This window comes from Thunnus albacares, chromosome 24 (genome assembly GCF_914725855.1).
Source record: "Thunnus albacares chromosome 24, fThuAlb1.1, whole genome shotgun sequence".
NCBI lineage: Eukaryota > Metazoa > Chordata > Actinopteri > Scombriformes > Scombridae > Thunnus > Thunnus albacares.
Window position 1 is genome coordinate 5,387,032 of NC_058129.1, and position 23,831 is coordinate 5,410,862.

At 40.5% G+C, this 23,831-nt stretch overlaps 1 protein-coding gene across 3 annotated transcripts in view; it reads left to right on the forward strand.

Annotated features, from left to right (window-relative positions):
- The window catches only part of zranb3 (zinc finger, RAN-binding domain containing 3), an 83,709-nt gene that overhangs the window by 3,482 nt on the left and 56,396 nt on the right, over positions 1-23,831 (forward strand). For all 3 annotated transcript variants that reach the window (XM_044345323.1, XM_044345321.1, XM_044345322.1), the window contains exons 3-8: positions 7,414-7,432; positions 7,703-7,881; positions 11,127-11,358; positions 16,482-16,567; positions 18,382-18,553; positions 21,665-21,799. In XM_044345323.1, coding sequence (XP_044201258.1) covers positions 7,414-7,432; positions 7,703-7,881; positions 11,127-11,358; positions 16,482-16,567; positions 18,382-18,553; positions 21,665-21,799 — 823 coding nt within the window. The remainder of the gene's footprint in view (positions 1-7,413; positions 7,433-7,702; positions 7,882-11,126; positions 11,359-16,481; positions 16,568-18,381; positions 18,554-21,664; positions 21,800-23,831) is intronic.

Sequence of the window (23,831 nt, forward strand, 5' to 3'; positions counted from 1 at the left end):
TGAAGTGAAAATCATCTGGGCAAACAGAACAAATCTATTGTATAATACATTCCTCTCCATTGTACCAATAGTTTGTGATTTAGTCTAATACGATGACATTTTTACATAGATAATTTGCCTAATGAAGCTTTAAAGTAAAAAAAAAACTGGCTCAAGAGGTGAGTAAAAAGTGATGAGTGCGTGTGAATATATTCTACGTTCAGGAGGTCAGATAGAGCCCAGGTTGTATCTCTGTAAACAATTACCAGTCCACGGGAAGTTTCCCAGTTGCCCTCAAGTCCGCAAGTGTTTAGCTGTGTCGAGCATTAGCTGCAGGAACGGGCCGGGACTTGCCCGTTTCCTAACCCGACCAGTCGATGTACACTCGGGTTCTCAGGAAGGTCAGCGCAGGGGGAGCCAATCTGAGCGGTGCTGCTGTGATGCGGAGCGGCCATATTGATTCAGGAACACTGGGAGGCACTGCTTTGTTGCACGGGTGGGTCAGGAGTCAATTGGCTCTCGCTGCACCGTGTGGACAGCTACCTCAGTCAATTGGCATCAATGTGACAGTTAAGAGCACTGCTTCTCCCAGAAGACAAACAGAAGCGGCATTAGCACTGTTATATCATTTGTAGACAGAGCACTGATATGATGTTTAGTTAAGTTAGTTCATTTATTGACTTACACATACAGTAATAATACAAATATACACAATAACAATATCCTGCACATGCATTGTTCAGGTGGTTTGTGACTCCATCTGTATTTTATTTGCTTTTCTCCTTTGCTTTTACCCTTTTTTTATCATCTCTTCACGGTCAGCACTGATATAATCTGTCACCTCCTTCACCTCCATTTACGATATGATTCTTATGTCTAGACAATCTGAGTATATAAGCCAGCAGATCCTCATGCATATCAAGACGATGCTTTATCTTACGTAGGAACGGTTTTTCTCTCACTAAAGCATTAACTGATGGAAACCCTGCCTCTACTGAGCGGGTCAGGTTGCGTGTGAAGGAAAAAATGTAAGATCAGACTGTTTTTGTTTTTTTTTTTTATTCTAATTTAGCCCTTCTTGGCTTGCGAAATTGCTCTTTAGATAAAGAGCATCACTCTTGTTTACAACCGTGTGCCATATTTGTTACAGTCGTTTTCAAGGTATTCAGGTTTTTACAGTGACATTTTCTCTTGATGTTGCCACAATGACATTTACTAGCTTTAAAGCATGAAGCTATTATAGGAAACCTTCTTCTCCGCATCCTTGTTGCTAAATATTATCAAAGTAGTAATGTGAGATGATACAGTGACTAAGAGTTTACTGCACCCTGTCATCCACATATCCAAGTGATTCACACGCAGACAGACAGCAGGGGTGATTACAAGCTAAAAACCATCGTCATTGACAATAAGTTTTATCTTTTGTATCTGAATTTGAGGCACCCTGCAGTTCTTCATCTGTTCATTCAATATTCTCAGAAAGCACCTTCAATTAAAGCAGCTGTCTTCATCTCACTGATACCCAACAGAACCTCATTGTCGAAGGAGTAGAAACAACAGCGCATGTAGATTGAAATGCACTCGCAGACCTGTTGAATTTTTTGGGAAGGAGTGTTAACATTTCTGGGAAATGTAGGATGCCACTATACTTGAAGTGGAAATAGAGGAGGCAGGCTGGCAAGGAAAAAAAAAAAAAAGTAAATAGCAGCTCTTTATTATAAAATAACTCCTGGAATGCACTGAACATCACTGATGTTGGATATCTAACAGTGTAGGAGGATCCGTGGGCGGATTTTTCCTTTAAATCTCATAGTCAGTGTGTCTTTTTACATCCTGAGCATCAAGAGTACCGAACCAAAACATCAAATGTTGTTGCAATTCAGATACTTATGGAGCCCACTATATTGGTCTGTGTAGGAGGGTGGGTGAATTTTACGGAGTTGGATGAGGGATAATGTAGGAAAGCTGTGGTACGGAGCGACAATAAAAACCCATGAGATGTGGTTGATTGTATTGTTTGGAAAGTTTGGCAGAAGTTCGCCATTTGAAAGCTGATATTTGTATATATTCAGCTAAAATGCGTGTTTGTGAAATGCAGTACTCAATGAACCTACCAACATAATGAAAACATCAATTTGGAGTAAAAGTACATCCATTAAGACCTCTTGGTCACTTCCATTAAAGTGTTGACTGTGATGTGATGCAGTGCATGTCCACCCTGTTCTGAATTATCCAAAATATTATTGTAAGTGACTGCCTGTGCTTTTATTGAATAAGGCCTGCTCTGCTGATATGAGAGCGGATCAATAAGCAGACTTTGTTGTGTCTCCTTGTGATGGTCAAATTACTGAGAGAAGAATCCAGACTGGGAGTTTGTTTTCTGTTCACATACTGGTTGATGTTTTTTACACCGCATTTGTACTGGCTCATAGGTATTGTTCATAATACAGAGACTACACGCAAAGTGGTCCCTTGAAATCATTTGGACTTTTTAGCAGCACAGTGGGAGTTATAGTACCCAGTAAAAGCCCATCCATGAAAGATAATTAGTTACAATGCAATAACCAACAACATTTAAGAGAGGCCTGGTGGACAACACTCAGAGAGCACAATATGAAAGCCCCTGATAACCTGGTTTCAAATCTTTAAAACCATACATACTCATGACTAAATAAGCAATAATCAAATTTAAAGTGTATTTACTAAGAGTTTAACATTCAAAAACACAGCTAATCTGCTTCATCAGGACTTGATTGACCAGATTGGTGCTCAGAAGTAGATGACATCAGATTTTTTCCAAATGAGCCCTGCACACTTCAAACCAGTGAAAAGAGCACACAGAAAACCAAAATACAAAAATCTCCTATGTGAAAAACTGTTCCAACTTTGGCATAAAATGTTGCTCTTAATGCAGAGCCACCTTGCTCATAGTAAGAAGCAGATGAGACAATAGGTGTTCAGGGCCTTAAACAGTTTATTTGATGTCATTGATTCAGTACGTTAAAGGGGGACTATGTGATTCAGTATTAAATTTCCATTAGGTTTGGGGGACTTGTGAGAGACAAATTAATAAAAGAAGGGCCAGTCTCCAAAACCACTAGATCCTACATTACAGTTCATCCTGAGGGGGTCATGAATATCTCTACCAAATGTCATGGCAATCCATCCAATAGATGTGTAGACATTTCACTGAAAAACAAAAAAGTCAACCTCATGGTGGTAAGAGGATCAGCAAAGTCAGTAGGATTCATCCTCTGGGGACCATAAATGTCTGTACAAAAATTTTATGTCAATCAATCCAATAGTTGCTGAGATATCTGGACCAAAGTGGTGGACTGGCCAACAGATTAACCAAGTCACCAAGGCCAAGCTGTAATAACCCTGATGACATTATCAGGGGTAGTTTTTTTTGTCACACTTCAGAAAGCCTTCTCCAGAGGCAGATTATGCAACTGTTTTGACTGAGAAGTTATCATCATTACTAGCAAACTGACGTGACTGCTGTGTGAAATCAGTGGAGTGCCCCTTTAATTCAAACAAAAGTACATTCAGTCCACCCTTCAGAGTGAAGGCTGGCATTCGGTAGCTCTATCACTTCATGGTTCTGTCACTTGCATTATTAGCTGATTTTTTGGAAGTATGATATTTTAATGGAGCGGTACAACAAAATCCCAGTCTCATCACTGGCCAAAACAGTGTTACATAATGTTTGCCCATCCTCATTCATGCTTCAGCTGAAAACACCTGGACCCTAGTTATTTCAGATCATTTTCATGTCACCACTGAAATACAGCAGTCTGTAAACAAAAGAAATCACACGTACCTGAGCCTGTAATCTGAGGGGAGACACCGGGTCCAGTATAATTTAAAAATGAGACCTGCATCTTCAAAGTACTTCAGTTAGAATATTTACTTTCTAAGGTGATTCAAGACAGCAGGAGATTAAACAGCATGAAAAATGTAATTTTACTCACCACCAGTGACCTGTAGTCCTGATGGCTGACTTTCCATTATTTAGACAGTATCCATCCTGGATGTAAAGGAAAGGTTTTATAAGAAAGTAAAGAGACTGTATGTGATAAATAAACTGTCTGTGTGTTAGAGGAAAGAATGGGAAACACATTTAACAAGTATAATAACATAAAAAATATGTTTGCTTAGTTTAGCATTTAAAGAAACTGAAGTTTTCAGACTAAATGCATCATTAGAGCCAAACACACTCATACATCTCTATGTTTATACTACTGAAACGGACACAGGGGAACAAGAATTATGATTAAATATAGCAAAAGAAAGCATCCAGTGTAGTCATATAACACCCACACACCACAAAGCAAAAATATTCCTATTATATTCACCGTGCATTGTTAGACTGATAATTATTAGTGCTGCAGCTTGATGCTTGATGCAGGTAATCATAAAAACTGAGTTGTGACAATTAATCTGAAATCCAGCAACCGTGTCGCAATTCATAACTGCAGCACAACTACATCTAAGAGGTCAGTCCGTTTTAATACGGTTATTTCCATGTCTATTGCGTATTTCTTCCGTTTAGATGTGGTTGGAAATGTGATATAAAAATGTAGTTGTCACGCTGTGATGAAACATTAAAAAATGGAAGCAAATCTCGGTCTTTCCTTAAGGCGCTGCAGTTAGAGAACCACTGGTCTTTAGTGGTGAAAAAAGGAGGATGAAAAAAACACAACACTCCCCCAGAGACAGGAGAGGCGGGGTGTGTGTAACTATTGTCCAGCAAGTACAAAATGTGTTCGGACAAATAAATCTATGAGAATGTTCTTTTGTTTAACGACATTCTGATAAATTTGGGTGTACAAACTCTTTTTTTGTATTTGCTTAAATTAAGAAAAAGAAACCTTAAAGGAACTTGCAAAAAGTGGGATGTTAGTGCAATCTGTCCTACACAGTGACATAATGTTGAAGAGATAGTTGTGGGTGGTTGCATATAGCTAACTTTTCCTTTTACAGTCATACACACTATTGCAACATCCTCCTCTGGAATAAAACCTCTTGCCTTTCCACTAAAAGCTACTTTGTTTTGACTTGAAGTTCACTGACAGTATACAGCAATACTGCACTCTGAACTCATAACTGTGTGTGAGATGCTACCGGGTCAGAGCATGGCATACTGAAGCACCCTTTGAGTCAGCCTTTTGTGCAGCATCCGACCCCTGAGCAGTTTTTCCACTGACCACAGTGCACTACAGTTCCAGTCCTCAGAAGAGAACCTTAACAGGGCTGGAAGATTGGGGTCAGACACGGGGCCGCGCAACACATCACCGTGCAGAGGTCAAACCCATCAAATCATTGTAGCCAGCTTGGGAGGTAGGGGAGCCCATTTCCTGACACTTTGGGGCTTGTGGGTTTCAGAGATAACATTAGAAAGATGCGGCGACAGGGACCGTGCCGTCGTCAGGCAACAGCACTGCAGCATCCTCGCAGTCTCAAACCGTCAAGACGACACTCAGGTTATTTAAAGGAGGATGATTAATGTGTTGAGAAATGGCAAGCACCTGCCCCAGCCTCACTCCCTCCCCGGTTTGTGAGCGTGGGTGTGTGCGTGTGGGTGGGTGTATGCGCGAGCACATATATATATATATATATATATATGTATGTGTGTGTATTCGTTTACATGTGTTTGCATTTGTGTGTGCACTTTCTTTTGTTCATGACTCTGTGTGTGTATATGTCATGAATTTTTGCGTGTCTTTTCTTTTGTGTGCATTTTTCACACACATACCGGCTCATGTGTGCCTGTGTGTGTGTGCCTGTGTGTGTGTGTGTGCGTGTGTGCGCATTGCGCTGACTGGGCCGGTGTGCTGGCAATTAGAAAAACCACCAGTGGCAAGGTGCACATTAATCATGTTCCTCAGCTGAAAGAGAGAAATGGGGCGGAGATGGGGGGGGTTGAGGAGGAGGAGGAGGAGAGGGAGGAGGAGAAAGAATAATGAGAGACTGTGTCTGAGGTACTCAGAGCTGCTCTGTTGCTCTGTTTGGTCTGACATGATGTTGGAAGCATTTATGAATAAGCATAATAATAATAAGGTCATGACAATAGGTCCGAACCCACTGGGCAGAGAGAACCAGAGGTTTATCTATCTGCACTTTTCCATTGGTATAACTTTGGCTAAGAAATGTCTTCATTGTTCATTATAATGTTTGAAAACTAGCTGGCTGTTATGCAGTAGCTGAAATATATCAAATCAGAGTTAAGAGACAGCCAAAAGAGGTGAGCTCTTGCTTTTCTCCTAGTTTTACTTTCCATAATAATTATTATTCCGTTTACAATGATGTGACAAAGAAAAAGCAGCGATTACTCACATTTCAGAACCTGGAAGCTGTAAATGTTTGATATTTTTGCACCATAAATGACATCAGTTATCAACACTATGTTGAGCAATCAACTGGTCACAACGTGGGCGCTCGTACTGAGCGTAATCATGGAACCCCCGGTACGATTTTGTCCGTTGGCAATGCCAAGAAAGTTTGTTCAAACAACAAGGCCATGTTCTCAACAATGTTGGCAAAAATAGAAACGTTACATTGTGCCATTCTACTGTAAAAAAAGAAAAATATGGAGGCGCAGATGGCTGGGAAGATGCTATGCTCTGTCTGTTCAGTTTTATTTCTATCAGCAGTCTCAGTTGACTACAGGGTTTTTTATATGATATGATTTAGAAAAACATACTAATCTAAGAGATAACATGTTGAAGTCAGAATGCGTATTTGTAACATGATCCAAAGATGCTAAAAGAGAGACAAAAAACATGTAACATGAGATTGAAAAATAGAGTCTGACATCTCACCTTACTCCATAAATACAGTAAGCTCTGACCTGAACTCGAAAAATCTTCCTTGTTTTTTTTAAACTTGATATTCTCATCAGACGTAGCTTCTGCATCATCCAGAAACTTTCTGTCTGAACCTACTCAGCTGCATCAGACACAAAAAACATCCAGAAGGCACAAGAACATAAATTTTGAACAGCAACGGCATTACTCAAACTCAAACAAAGCACCGGTGCGTTCCTAAAATTACGAGTGACAGACTTGAAATATGTCTAAGAGCGGTTGAGTCTGAGGTAGCGGTGGTGCCTCAAGACTTCCACTTTGTGTGGCCAGAAGGGTTTGAGAAGTTATGACGGAGGTTTCTGGTATGAATCCTTGGACAAGCGCTGAATGTCTGGACGGGGAAACTGAAACTTTTTTGGTGCCTTTGTGCGAGGCCGTCGTGCCGCAGGGGCTCCAATGAAGCTTTTGTTCCTCGTAGATGTCAATAGATAGCGTATTGTCTTCATATATAAACTATAAACTCTGTCTTTTTATAGCAAACAGGTTTTATTGCCTGCTTGTCAGCTCTACAAAACAATCTCCTACTCTCTAAATAAAGTTTTCTCTGTTTTCTTTTGTTTTACAGGTGTATGATTGCTGATGAGGTAAGAACACACAACATTGGCTCTGGAAATCTATATTCCCTCCCCAAAAAAAATGAACCTAGGACTGCGCTGCATGCCTTCCAAATTAATTTGTCAACCCTGTGCAACACTCCCACGTGCCTAATCGGTTTTGACACAAGAATCATTCTGAGACCTTATTACTCTTGGGCTTCACATCAGCTCAGCCGTCATATGCAATTTACCATAGAGTCGGTGCCCGATTGACTTGTTTTTCTCCCCCTCCGCTGTGTGTTGATTTGGCCGGTCCAGATGGGTCTTGGGAAGACGGTGCAGGCCATCGCCGTGGCGTACGCCTTCAGGCAGGAGTGGCCCCTCCTGGTGGTGGTGCCCTCGTCCCTGAAATATCCCTGGATCGAGGAGCTGGAGAGGTGGATCCCCGAGCTGCAGCCCGGAGACATCAACCTGGTGGAGAACAAGAGCGACACCATGTAGGTCATCACCATCATCCTCCTTCACCTCCCTCTTCCCAAACTACCACCAGCCACACTACACATACATGTAATAATGTGTTGTTGTCATCAGCCTCTTAGACTTTACTGACTTTCTTCAACTTGCATTAATTGATTCTTTTTGGTCACTTGTGGGCAGCGGAAAGAAGCTGAAAACACAATTATCGTCACTTTTTAAGTTTATATAGCGAACATGTTAGCAAACAGTTGTTAATTTACACAATCAGCAGATATGCAGCAACATTCGCATTCATTTCGAGTTGTATTTAACCTGATAAATGTACGTCCAATACTTTTTGTTTGTTTATAGCTTGTTTCATTGCCCTCTAGTGGGCGAAAAAACCAAACAAACGCTGCTTTAAAGCTGATACCTTTTTTCCTTTAGCTTTACCATTTTCACATTGACCATTTTGAGTAATTTTTTGGGACCTCTGCATATTTATCCTCCACAGGATTGTTGCATTTAGACCATCATGGACCATTAAATCCTCCACTCACCCCAAATCCTACAGTCACTGTTATAATAAAGCATGCATATATCTGGTTGTCTCATGTCTCATTAGTATCGACTGAGGTGATGGGTTTCATATATACAATAAATATGCAATCAGAAAACTTTATTTGATTCTACATATCAGTTGTGGATGACAGTGACAGGAAAATATCTGTTTTTTTTTAATGAAAGGCTAATATTAGCCTCTGTAAGGCTGTAGTTTGAGAGCTAAAATTGAAACCTTGAAGGAAATATGCAGAATTCTACTATTGAGTAAAAACTAGCTTTATTTACTTTTGGCCAGCAATCTAACCATTAATAACTGAGCATAGACAAAGAGAAAAATGGGTTTAAAAATTATTCCTGGGCTGTAACTATCAATTATTTCCATTATTGATTAATCTGTGGATTATTTTCTTGATTCATAGATAAATCTTTTGGTCTATGAAATGCCAAATATAATGAAAAATGCTCATCACATTTTTCAAGAGCCTAAAATGACGTCTTCAACTTGCATTTTTTTTCCAACAAACAGTCCAAAACCCAAAACTCTACTAGTGAAATTTACATTTTTAATTAATTCAAGACAAGATTCTTTATTTTCTAGGACATATGGACACATTCTGCTCATTCAGAGTCACAGTCTGTGTGGAAGTGCATGCAAGGTCTCTTTGGAGCTCATAAATATGTTGGGGGATATCTATGCAAAGCACATAATCCTGTGGATTATGCTCATCGTAGATAGGATTATTTAAGTCAAAGGTTGCTGCCATTATTTGAACTTAAGGGGAAGTAAGCTGCGCGCTGGTGTCTGCCGGCTCTTGTCACGACTCCATCTCTCCGGCGTTCTGCTTCTACACATGCAAGCGGTAATAATTTACCTAAAGAGATGGAATAAAAAATACACTTGGTCAGCCGAGATGGGAGTGTGAAACTGAAGCAGCTTGATAGACAGAGAAGTTGGGGCTGACAAATTAATCTCAAAGTGTCCCTCGGTGTCAGGAGCCAGCAGGAGCCGATGTTTGACAGCACAGACAGACGAATCATGTCAAGGCGACGTCTGCAATATTGAACAAGAGCTGAAATTTTCAATGCAGGAAGTGGAAAAATGCTGGCGTGGAGAAATGTGCCTCATTCTCACAGCTGTTTATATTGATTCGCGTTGGACTTCTGTGGTGCATAAGCAGGGAAAAACAGCTACTTTCATTATCTTCTCAACTTTCCCCTAGTTCTTGTAGTTTTTATTTTTGAATGAAACAAACTTTCTATGTTTTTTACTTGTAGGGAAAAAAAAAAAAAACCCTACCTCACATCACAGACGAGGCGCAAAGAGGTTGTGAAACCCTTCTGGGGAAAACGTGTCCTTGAACTAGATGTGTTAATGACTGAACAGGGAGGCAGGAAAAAATTATGCAGCACCTCCTCTCAGTATTTTGACTCGCTTGTTCTTTTGTTGAACATGACTGGCACCTTAGGTTTATTTCAGCTCGGAAATGTGTGTGTGTGTGTGTGTGTGTGGCGAAGGCAAAAGAATTAGAGCCTGACAGACGCTGGAAATGTTTTTGATTTCGCAGGGATCCTTATTGGGTTTCATGCAGCTGAATGTTGCCTCTCTGGTTTCTGTGTTTGTTTGTTTAGCTGTGACTGTGCCTGTGTATCTGTGTGCATAACCAGAAAAATACAGAAATTGCGATACAACCCAGGAATGGATTTCTTAACCGCTGGAGAAGAGGAGATGTACGAAAAACCTGTAGCCCTAGTTTGTGTCTGGCAGTGTGTCCATGTGTGTCTTACTCTGTGTACCTTAACATTTATCATGACCACACAACCTTTTTAAATAGTCTCTACCTTGAGGACTGGGTTGCAAAGTCAATAAACACAAAAAGATTTGAACAGATATTAAGTTTGTATTTAGTTCTGTTGACTCACATTTGTGAATATTTAAAGTGACTACTAGTATAAAAACTACAGCGGTAATTTAGAGGAAAAATCGGGTGATATTCTGTGTTTTTCTTATTTATAGAAAACACCAAAAACCAACAATGAATTGATCAATTAAAAGGTAGTGATACATTGTCCTTTGTGCCATAAAGCTCCCAAAAACACAAAAATTAAAATCACATAAATGAGTTTCTCTGGGTGAAATGTTCACATGGTCATTACCATGAACACACACACCGTAGTTTATTTTGACACAATCCCATAATCGTGCTGCTAAATACTCTCTGGAGCACCAAACGTGTATTAATCCGCCACTGAAAATAGTCCCCAACAAATGCACTAATTATTCCTGTTTGAGTAATCTATGCTAAACACTACAATGCCCAGCTGCTTTAGGAAATTACTGAGCATTCAGAATTCTAAAAATTTACAGGTTCCAGCCTCTCAAATGTGAATATTTGCTGGTTTCATGAGTCTTCTCTGATAGTAAACTAAATATCTGTGGGTTTTGGGCTTTTGATTGGACAAAAGAAAACATTTGAATCGGTTGACTTGGGCTTTGGGAAATTGTGATGGAGATTTTTCACAATTTTATTGCATTTCATTGTCCCAACAATCAATCAAGAAAAGAATAAGCAGTTGAATCGATAGTGAAAACAATCATTAGTTGCAGCCCTCATAAATAGTAATAAGTGAATAAATAGATGTCATGTTGTTAAAGAGCTTGTGATATATCACCTGAAACATATCATATGTGTGTGTGTGTGTGTTTATGTCCTTACCCCTCCAGGGCTATGGGCAGCAGTAAGGTGACGGTGCTGGGCTACGGCCTGCTCACCACAGATGCGCGCCCCCTGGTGGAGGCTCTGAGCAGGCAGCGGTTCGCCGTGGTGGTGGTGGACGAGTCGCATTATCTCAAATCCAGGAACGCAGCACGGACTAAGATTTTGGTGCCTTTCATTCAGAGCGCCAAGCGGGCCATTCTGCTCACCGGTACCCCTGCCCTGGGACGGCCTGAAGAGGTAATAAAATTTGATTAAATGAAACTTTAATGATGCCTCATGGGGAAATGGCCATTATGGGAAAGAATGCAAACTTAAGTGGAGTAAGCTGTTTTGTTTTCTTCCCGGATGGCACGACCCTTGCAGCCATCACATTGAAAACTCCTTCAAACCCTGCTTTGAAAGTTTAATTAAAAATTAAACACAGGGCTGATGAGGAAGGAACAATGTGGGCACATATAAGAAACCAGATTCCACTGATTATACTATATAACTGATTAACTGAGCTCACAATCATGAAGCGAGATTAGAAGGCCAGAGAGCTTACTCAGGGCTCAGCTCTGGCTTCTCCATCTCACAAAGGTGTTTCACTCTAAGTGCAGGTGGATCGCCATGGTAACCTGTTCCAGAGCAGGTTATACTCGGATCCAACGCTCAAAAAGGCAATTAACTCTGTCCAGCATCACTTATCCTAGAGGATCCCGTGGACTTATTTCAATAACCTTTGTTACAAAAACTTCATTTACAAACCCCGATATGAACAGACACTGCAGTGCAATAAATGAGACAAGTAATAAAAAGAGGCGCACAGGGGGGGAAACTATTGAATTTAGAGACAATAAGAAGGGCTGTTCACAGGACAACAATGTTTGTAGAGCGGCAGAGCCATTCCCCTCTCCATAATGATTTATTATATCATTTCTATATATGTTATATTGAGGCGGTAGATTGCAGCCATATGCCATCACGGCAGCCCCGGTAGATGAAGTGGACTTTGTGAATAGAAAATCTTTTCACAGTCTCAATGTGAAGACACAATACAGCATCAATAAGAAGTACTGTACAATACGTCCACTGTACCCTAATGATGGGGCACTGATACAGCTTTGTACTTAGGCGTTTACACCGGCTCTACTTTTCCTCCACTCACCCTCTGCAGCCTCAGCAGCAGCATTTCTTTTGGCTTTTACGATATCTTCGTGCCGCTCTAATGATCATGAATAAGTAATTAAATATTAGTAGTCAATTTATTTACTGTATTTCCAAATTATACACTTGATTTGAAGAATAATTCTCATTATCTTCTGGATAACCAGAGACCCTATTTTCCTCCTTTTCTTACCATCACAACTATTGATCGTGTTCACAATTTTGGAACATAATTTATTATAGATCTACACATACTGTACAGAAAATTATTTAGCAAATAGCTCTGCTCTCCAGTACACACACACACACACACACACTCTCTCAAGGCCCTATAATTATTCCTAACCTGCAGCGCTGCTTTTTTTAGTTACCTTCTTTTCGGTGTTGCATATTTAAAATAATGAAACTCTATTCAGTACTCAGTGTAAAAGATGCATAAAATCATTGAAACAACAATAAAAAGCAGAAACTGAACTGAGGCAAGATGGCAATTATAGTAGTTAAAGACCCTGAAAACTTGGCTTCAAGTATTTGTCTATAAAGGAAAATATTCATGACTAAATAAGCTACAATCAGTATAAAAGTTTGGAAAAAAGCAACCTTTCAAATTATTTATTGAGTGTTTAACACTCAACACTCTTCATCAGGGCTGTGTAGTTGTGGTTTGATCACAGTTGATTGACAGTTGACTGGCAGTAGTGCATGACATCACCTGTTTCCAATCTAACTTTGGTCGAAACATTTGTTCATGTAATACCGTGCTCATATTAAGAGGGTGATAAAGAAAATGGGTTTTCGGGAGCTTTAAAGGAGAAGACTGGCCTTTATATTTTCCTAATTGTCAACCAAGTGCATGAAAAAACCAAATCCAACAATGTGTTACTTTTCCATCTTCTCTAGTCTGCCCGTTGCACTCTGCGCCAACCTTCTTGGTTACATCTTGGTAAATCTTTAATCTTTAGTTTCATTTTTCAAAAGAGCTCAGTAGTATTTTAAAACAGCTGGGCACTGTAGGTTTTAACAGACGTCACTCAAACAGGAGGAAATGGTGCATTTGAAGGGGACTATTTTCAGATGCGGATTAATACACATTTGGTGCTCTAGTGAGTCTTTAGCAGCAGGACGGTGTGTGTGGGATTGTGTCAAAATAAACTACAGTGTGTGTTCATGTCACTCAGTGCAACAGTGTGGCTGATTGATGTGTTTTTAATGGTTTTTTTGGACAACAATGGAGCTCTATAGCACAGGAGATACACACACAATACTTTTTTAGATGGGTGGTTTTGTTTTTTTCATTGAATTTGTTGACGATTTCTTGTTTTATCCTTTAAAACTCCCTTTAAAAATCCTTTTTATCCTTTGAAACTTTTTTTTTTTAAAGCGCATTTTGAAAAGAGATTTAAATGAAAGCAACTAGCTAATGTAGCTAATGGTAGCTAATGTAGGGCAGCTTAAAGTGGTGCGATGCGGCCAAATGCTTGTAGGGGAAAAAGCATGTTGGTTAACATAGTGAGCAGATACAACTTAATGAAGTAGTTATCCGGGACTCACATCACAGTTTTTGTGTTGACTATGCTGAGGTATCTTTGCGAGACAGGATTCTGATCTCACTGTCATCTAACTGCCACGTCGCTGTGAGGAAAACTTAATTATTACCTAGACCCGATCATGATAATTAACTGATGAAACTCAGGCAGCTAATTAATTCGAAAATGAAGCTAAGTTTGTACTTGCAAGAAATCTCGAGAAGGTGTGTCATCAAGAAAGTGTGTGTGTGTGTGTGTGTGCCATCCTGTCTTTGCCATCGCCTGACTGCAGTGGTGAGGTTAGTTTTTAGATACCATCTCTCTCTCCCTCTCCCTCTCTCTCTCTGCCACTAGAATCTGAAACTGAATGTAACATTTTATCATCCACAGCATAAACCTGATAAGCCCTGTCCCTGCCTCTGTGCCAGTCTCCTCACTGCCATCATTACTCACTGTGGCTCTGACATCGAGTTAGCACACAGCTCAGGGCATGCTGCACCGTTCATGATGTGCCCTCATTCCACCCACCTATTATATCAACAGTGTGAGGGGGGGGGGAAATGCAAAGCTCCTGTTGAACAAGCGCTGAATTTAGAATAGCACTCTCAGTGTGGCTGCTTATTCAGATCGCCTTGCTGATGATTACCTGTCATTACTTCAGAAATTGCTGCAAATACTGAAAATTGTCAGGGATGGTGTGTACACGCAAACACGTTTGCACACACACACACACACACACACACATTATAGCTTTGTTGCAACCTGTGATGCTTACACACTCTTTACCTACTTGCTGTATGAAAAGGCTCTTTTCAAAATGTCACACATCCATTGAAGACAGAAAGCAGCAGCCTGTAATTTATCAGTATTTTGACATCAAGTGATGCAAAGATCTTTTGATGACTCATAATTTTCATGCCAGCAGTTATTTAATAAGATTCGTTGCTCTTTATTTGTATTTTATTCAATTTTCAAATCAGTTTTGTTTTCTTGGCTTGGTTTAACTGTACAGCCGTTTGACCTGGTTAATTGGCGCTGACACATATATTACCACACGGTTGCACAACACAGGACTGGCAAACTAGGCGAAGGACAACAGGACCTTGAATAAATTGCACACAAGATGCAGCACATGACAGTAGACTAATCGTGAGCCCAGGCGAGGTCTGTGTTTAAAACCAAAAAAAGATTTTGCTGCTGTGAGTTATAGCGTGCCTTCAGCTTTCAAAAACTATATATGGTGAGAAGTTGAGGCAACTAAAACAATGTGTAATCTGTTGTGCACTGCTGAGTTTGTTGTTGAGGAAATGGTGCAAATTTGCACAAGACAATACAAAAATAACTTTTTTAAAGACATAGTTCAACTTTTTGGGGAATAAGCTTATTTACTCTCTTGTTGAGAAGGTTGATACCACTCTGTACACGTCTACATAGCTTAGCTTAGCACAAAGACAAGGGGGAAAATCATTTTATTAATATATATTTATTATATATTTTTTAATTTACTGTAATTTGTAATATAATTAAAAACCCACCCAACTCATGGAAAATCAGCCCATTCTGTCCACCCGCCCAAGCCAATTTTTTCCTGCAAAACACAACCCAAAACCGCCCAATCTGGCAACCCTGGTGCCCAGTGGAATCAAGCCGTAAAAGCAACTAAGCAAAGTAACTTTTATTGAACAGTGGCCTCTGTAGCAACTTCAAGATAGATAGAAAACACGTCTGCTGGAGAGGTACAGTGTGTTCTCTCATTGTTTAACCTTTGTAATAAAACTACTGAAATATTTATCTGTGGCATGAAATGTAGTGTAACAGTATATAGAAATATCTAAGGTCGCTAACATTAGCCACCATAAGCTACTGGTTATACCAGACCAAGGTCGTAAGAGTAAAATCCCTCAGTGTGTTGAACTGAGAAAGGGTGCGTTTTTTGCTCATTAATTCAGCTTATTTGCAATAAGAGAGATGTACATAGTCTCACTTTAAGGTATGTATGTTGTCATTGTTTAATAGAAGAGTCACAAAAAGGACAGTCCCTAACAATCACACTGTAAGATTTATAAAGAGATTGATTCAAAAATAAGACACTGAGACAGTATTGCACAAGCAGGCACGACTTTATATATATAGCACATTTTCAGAACAATGTGCTCTAAAGAGTGTGAGCTACCGGAAGTTGCAACCACAAATACTATGTAGATAATGTACAAGATAAAACATCAGACATAAGACAACACAGTTAAACACATGAATAATACATGTGAGTTAAAGACCTGTTTAAAAAAAAAAAAAGTAAGAAAAAAATAATAATTAAGACCAGCAACCTAAACTACTGAAAAGCACAGCTAAAAGCAAATGTTTTAAATTTAGTTTTAAAAGACGATAGCATTGGAGCACATCTTACATGATCAGGTAAGATGTTCCAGCAGCTGGGAGCATAAAAGCTAAAAGCAGCTTCACCAGTTTTCACCGAGACCCTGGGAATAACCAGGCGGCCTGTTCCAGATGACCTGAGGGGTCTTACTGGTTCATAGCTGACAAGCATGTCAGTGAAACAACACACACGGCTTGTCCCGTGTTGCTGTCTCTCTCCCTTACAGACACATAGACACACTCACACATTGTTCTGTGTGGTTTAGTACGCAGTTTCTGTTAAGGTCTGTTTCCTGTCTGTGTATTTCACAGCTTTTCATGCAGATTGATGCTCTGTACCCCAAGAGCTTTGGAACCTGGACTGACTATGCTAAGAAATACTGCAACGCCCATTTCAGGTGAGTCTTCAACACACACACACACACAATCAGCCATACACCTTATCAAAATACTGTATATATATCTACCAAGTGTTTGGTATATACAGTACCAGTGCTTTATATGTTCTATATGTTAATACTGCTATATATGTGATTCACATTTTTTATATCTCATGTAATTCATATTTTTTATGTAACATGCTACCAATGTAATAGTTAATTGCCTTAAAGGAATGGTTCATTTTGGGAAACATGATTATTTGCTTGAGTTAGATGAGAGGATCGATACCACTATCATGTCTGTACATTAAATAAGACACTAGAGTCAGGAGATGGCTAGCTTAGCTTAGCATAAAGACTGGATACATGGGGAAACAGCCTGGCAGCACCTTTAAACCTCTAAACTATGTCTTAGCCAGGTCAGTGATTTCCTACAGTCTTGTTGGCACGTGAGGTTGCCAGGCAACAAGCAGAGACTCCAGAAAGTCACTGCTCCCGGACAAGAAAGAGTAACACGCAAAAAACCACAACTTGTCGTTTTTATGCCTCAGTTTGTGTATGGATTAAACAAACAAGACATAATGTGTTAATGAGTGAGCTTTAGAGGTGCAAGTAGGCAGATTTTTTTTTTTTATCAACCTTTGCACAAAGCCAGGTTGTTTCCTCCTTTTTCAACTTTTTATGCTAAGCTAAGCTAACTGTCTCCAGGCTATAGCTTCTTTTTTAGCATACAGAAATCAGAGTTGTATCAATCTTCTCATCTAACGAAAAAGAAATTAAATGTATTTCCTAATTTGTAGCTAAGTGGACCAGCAGAGTGTCAATTGGTCTCACCTAGTATTTAATTTTCACTCTTTTTTCATGTGTCTGCTGGGATAAGGTGGGCTGTACCTGACTCTGCTGCGGCTGAGTTGGGTCAGTTTGTTGTCAGAGCCAGACCGCAACTGAAGCCAAGCGCTAAATGCCAACTGGCTGCCAGTTGCCAACGACGATCAGTTACATGTGTGAACAAACACATCAAATGCATTGTTTTGGATGTCCATCAAAGTCGACAGCTCAGTCGGGGATGGGCCGGGCGCCATTCACGATAACACTTTGTATATAATAGCACTTAGTGTGGCATGGGAATACTGTTCTGAGCCACAAACACACACACACATTCACACAAATATATTCTACACACAGAGGGGCACACTGGGGTGTCATGTGGGCTTTCCATCCTGCTATCTTCATAGTAGCAAAGATACTGTGGGAAATGTCAGCAGCCCAGGAGACAGAGAAGCAGCGTGGCAGTTGAAAAGTTGCTGGTTCAAATCTCTACAACAGGTAGAAACATCATTTCAGAAGGAGTGAATCCATTTCCCTTCACTCAGCAACTACAAGTTTAAACACCAAAGTGTGAAACAGCAAATTTTGCCAGTGCCTTGTTAAGTTTGTCCACACTTCCAGCCAATATGGCAGATAACCAGCCTTTGTGTGCAGGGCCAGTTCTATTCTAAAAACCCATTTGGCTGATAAATTGTGAAAGTTGCCGGTGAGTTTTGGGTTGAACCTGCTGCTGTGGCCATTAGACAAAATACTTTCCTGCTCTGTAGAATGCCCTTAAGCAAAAAACTGATCCCCTGACTGCTCCAGCAGAGCTGCTCAGCAGTAAACGATGGAAGACTGTTGTAGTGCCGGGCAGCTCTCAGGTGGGAATGTTTAAATGTGTTTAACTACTCCTTCAGGGCATCGCTGTAAATAAGTATGTTTTCTTCGGAAGTTGCTCTTGGTTAGAAATGTGTATTTAAAAAAAGAAATGCATCAGCAGCCAGAGCTTCACTCTCTCGCAGGTACTTCGGGCATCGCCGGCAGTGGGACTGTCGCGGGGCATCCAACCTGGAGGAGCTGCACCAGCGGCTGAGCCGGATCATGATCCGCCGTCTCAAGGCTGAGGTGCTCAGTCAGCTGCCCCCCAAAATCCGCCAGCGTATCCCATTCGACCTGCCGAAGGAGGCGGCAAAGGTAGATTTCTGTCAAGATAGTCAGACACTTATGTCTCTCTCAGCGTTTTGCTTGTTATAAACAAGGAATGTGCGTTCCCACAAGTTCATAACCATTATGGATCTGAACATCCGCTCGAGTGTCACATCTTGATTAATGAGAAGCCATAGATTCACGCTGTTTGCTCAAATTAAATTCTGTTATCTCCCGGTATGTACATTCCTCAACGCACAGGGAGTGATTGATCAAAATAAAAACCGTCTCCTGTTCATCACTGTTTTATATTTTTTGTCTCAACTCATTTTGATAAATAACTTAAACCATTAATCAAATATCAAGCAAAAAAAAGCCAAACTTTCACCTGTTCCAGCTTCTCAAATGTAATGTTTTTATATCATTTTAAATTGAGTATCTTTGTGTTTTCCTTTAGCTGAGATAATGTGTGTGTGTGTGCGTGTGTGTGTGCTGCCTTTCCATCTAGCTGTAGAGTAAATGTCATGTTTCGTGTGTAGGTGTTTGCATCTCTTTTAGCCTCCCCAAAGTTATGGTTGCAGTTTCTGCCTCCCACGCCACACTGGATGCGTGTGAATGCACACGTGAATGCTAATGTGGCTTTGACCTGGCCTGCGCGCCTGTCAGTGTGTCTCCTCTACTCTCTGCGCTAGGTCACCAGTGTCAAGGCTTTAAGGGGTTTGTTTCCCACCGGGAGCAAACCAGCACCAGCAACAATCCACACTCAGAAGCATCCAACTAAGAGGCCTTTGTTATATTTTGTATCATATCAGCAGCAGCAGCGGGAGTGGAAAAACACTGGAGGAGCTCCTTCAGCGCTAATTACGTACCGAGCTATCCCAGGAATGACACAACATTAAGGAAGTTGCTCAGAAAAAAATGATGATGCAGGATTTTTCACCCCAATCTCCCTGAATGTTAAAGGACACTTTAAATGGGGGCTAAATATGGTCAATGTTTCTACATAGTGGTGCCAATTAGGCCACGAAACATACATATAGGAGTGTTGGAAAAGTTCATGTCATGTCTTGTATTTGTTCTGGCATTGCTCCCTTATCTAAAGTTGGCTGAAACAGCAGCTTCGAGCGTAATAACCTCAGAGAAATGAGCTCAGAGATCATTTGTCTTGTGGAAACAAAAAGCAAGTCTGGCTGCAGCTGTTCAGTTTTACAGTTTATGGGGGATTTTTTTGTTCATGAGATGAATCTGCAAATTTTTATTTATTTATTTTTTTTATAGGTATTTGTCCACTGATAATACACACACATTTCATCCTTGCAGCTAAATGGACTGGTTTTAGAATATATGAAAGTGAGGGAAAAGCGGAGGTCACCGTGCTTCCCACGAGCACTAAAAAATGCACAATATAAAACATAAATGACTGGCTGGACATTATTTCCCTCCTAAATAAACTGTCTTTTGAAGCATGAGTTACCTGTAACGCTCTTTAGGCTTGCTAACTGATGATGTGTACTGTATACCGGGACCACTCACCGGTTCGGCCTCCTATCTCATTTTACTCCCTAATGACAGCTTTTATCTTCCATAGCCAGACACTTTTTATGCCCCTCCTGCCCTTTACGTTTTCAGCCCCGGCCTTTTGTCAGTGTTAGTGTAGTGAATATCATCGAGGATGGAGTGTTTAGCCATTCAGTTTGTTTTTTTGTTTTTTTTTTCCTGAAGCAAGGCTTGAATGTAACATTTTTAATTAGGAAAAAAAAAAAAAAAAACATTGAGAGACAGTTGAAACTGTTTATGCAGGTGCTGCTGAGTGAAACATCTGAGAAAAATCATAAAGGAAACGAAGCTTTGTGCTTCCGCAATACTACTTATTCATTCAACTGTCCTTGACGTTGACTAGGTTTGAATCCACTGAAATGCTAATCATTTCACTAACTGGTGCAAAGCTTTCATGTTTCACCAAAAAAAAAAATCTCTTCGTTGTCCTGAATGCATCGTGCAAAAAAAAAACGCTGCGGTGAAACTTGCCCTCCCCATTATGCGTGTGCGCTCGCATTAATAAGGCTTCTCTCCATTTCTCACCCCTTTTTCTTCCCCTCTGCAACCCCCCCCGCCCCCCCACCAACCTCCTCCACACACATACGCCATTATGTGTATGTATGTGCTTAATCACGCGTGGCCCACCTCTCCCTGCAGCATGCCATATGGTTCACAGTTTAGCATCGTTTGATATGCGGCGCTTTAAGAAAGTGTTCGTTCCTGTTGAATTTTTAGACATTTTGTGGTGTTGCAGCCTGAATTCAGATGGAATCAACTGAGAGTTGTTAACAATAGGCGCAAATAACCTCTAATGACAAAAGTGGTTCAAAGTTAGACTATTTTTAAAAAGTCAAGGGGGTTCATTACTCTTCTCAAGTACTCTACGTGATTGGCACAGTGGTGTTATTGCATGAAAATTGAATCAAAACCAAGCTTTTCAGTTATTCAAAACAGCATGCTGCTTTTCTTGTCACTTTTCTCTCTCTCTCTCTCTCTCTATATATATATATATAATGCTGCATCGCAATACAAAAAAGTGACAAAATGTGGGACGCCTGCTGTTAATTGAGTAAGTTTCATGTGAGCCTTGTTTTTATGATAAACAGGGCTAACCTACATGTCTACAACAAATGCACGGCCTCTCTGTGTGTCTTGTTTATGAGCAGGGGGTAGCATATGCTGCTCTTCACCGGCAGCCTCTCCCACTGCGATCCTCTCCGCTCTCTTCTCCCGCCTTAAATACTTCTCGCCAATCACCTTGAGAGCACGAGAGGCGTTTTTGATTTATTGTACCGGCCCGGCTGCTTCTCCATCTTCGACCCCGGCTTGTCACAAGCCGGCTATAATTGGGAGACGCTCATGACCCACCTAACACAGCAGCCCAGTCGGAGGGGGTGGCATCCTTGGGAATTCTCCATCTCTCTCTCTCTCTCTTTTTTTTTTTCTCCCTCTTTCTTTCTTTCTCTTCCAAGGAAAGTAGGACACCCAGCAGCACCATTAATTGTTTTGCCCTTTATATCTCAAAAACAGTCAGAACAAGACAGAGAGAGAGAGAGAGAAGGGTGGATGAAGAAATAAAGGACGCAACCTCACTGTCTTTGTGCTCTCCTTGCTTCGCAGGAGGCCTCGGCCTGCTTCGCCAAGTGGGAGAGCCTGATGAAGGGGATGGCGTCGGGGGTTGTCGACACGGACAACCCCTTCATTGAGGTCATGGGCCTGGTCACACAAATGTACAAGCAAACAGCTATCGCCAAGGTAATGGGAGACCAGGTAGTGCTAGAGTATGTCTTGTTTTACACTAGTCTATGTCTTTATACTGTACAGTGTGCCTTTGAAGGGTAAGTCTAGTGATACTTGATGTTTTTCTTATTATCAGCAAATCCTGAGAAAAGACCAAAGCCAACAGTGAATTGATGCTACTAACACATTTTGTGTGTGTATACAAAGACTGATATATCATATTCTCTGTGCCATAGAGCTCCTTTGTTGTCCAAAACACATTCCTTCCTTTCATTCCTTCATTACCATGAACGTGGGCACTGTAGTTTATTTTAAATCAAGCCAACATCCCGCATACACCGCCCTGCTGCCATTAACACCGTCTAGAGCACCAAATGCGTATTAATCCGCAACTGGAAATTGTCCCCAACAAATGCGCTGTTTGAGTACCGTTGGCAAAAAAACTACAGCGCCCATCTGTTTTAGGAAAACAAAAAAACATATTTGTGACCTGCTTTTAACATTTTACATCTTCAGCTGGAACCAGTGGGCTTGTGGCGGAGTAAAGAAAGAAGAAAAAAAATAGAATATCACCAGATTTATCCTTACTATAACAGTAGTTTAATATCTAGATGCTTAGAGTGATATTTCAACTTAAAGCATTTGTACTTGATGCACTCAGTGCACTCAGTCAACCTCCTGCTCTCAGTTGTATAACTCAGACAGGCAGTAAAAATGTTAACGTTTCAGCAGCTCATAAAAAGCAGCCTTGGTTCCAGTTCGACCATCATGCATTTTACATTTATTTAAGGCTGTGGTTTGGCTCTCAAACTGTGAATTGCATCAAATGTTGGATGAATAGGATTAACGTAGGAACAATAAACTAGCAACAAAGCAGGTGATGCTCATCAAGCAACCATTTAAAGAAAATTTGATTAAACCTGTCTTGCTCTTGGGGTTACTGTCAATATATAAAAGTTTTGTGTCTTGTGTGTTTGCAGCCTGGTATCACATCTGACGTCTATGTCAGACAATTCCGCACCTCATGATTTACGTCCGTTTTCAATGTTTGGCGCCAATGTAAGAAGAACTGTACCCTTTATGTAGCAAGGCATAAGGAGTTGAGGGTGGGTGAATGTAGCACGTCCAAACAGGAGTTCAAGTCCCGTTACAGACCAGAAATTAAAGGATAAGTTCACATTTTTTCAAGTCTGTCTAGTCACATGCTCATAATTACTTTGAAAGAGTTTTGTTGGCTGTGATTGTTTCTCCTGTTCATACCGACCACGAAGCAAATATGAGGCTTCAGCGACAAATGGAGCCAAAAATTCAACAAACTTTCCCAAAAGTTTATTCTGTTAAAAACCTTTAAAGTGAAGCAACTCCTTGAAGTTTTACATAACTGAACAGACTGTGAGAAAACAGGCACGATCACATCATTAGCACCAGATGACACATGTAGTCAACAAATCAACACATACTTTCCTAGATGGATGGAAATGTGCCTGGTGGTAAAGCCGCCAAAGGTTTTCAACCTCTATAACATCTCTGAAAGGCGACAGATTAAAAAAAAAAAAACGACATATATATATATATATTATCCTGATCAGTTTAAATAGCTTAAAAAATGGTTAAAGAATGTAATTTTTATGTTTCAGGAAATGGTGAATTGATGGTACAGCATCATGTTCAGAGCGCTTGGCCAACCACTCAGTGAGATCTCATGGGAAAGCATTGCCATGGTAACAGAGCCTAATGGTCGCCAGTGAAAGCACTTAGACAAAGTAGGGAGTTATAACTGAGGTATTATTTAGTTGCGTCCAGCCTGGCATGATTACACCTTATCTCAAAGTTACACACCGCACTAAAATAGCATCTCTGTGATGTTGTTGCTATGGAAACTCAGTCGGCTCTCAGTTTAAAGTGACGTTTGGTTGTTTTTTTTTTTTTTTAATGAGAGAGAAATAAGCTATGTGGGAAGGTGGCTGGATGCATACAGTATGAGGAAGGTTGGGGTCAGAGCAACCTGTGTCGACAATTTAACAAGCATTTATATCTCTTGTTCCTC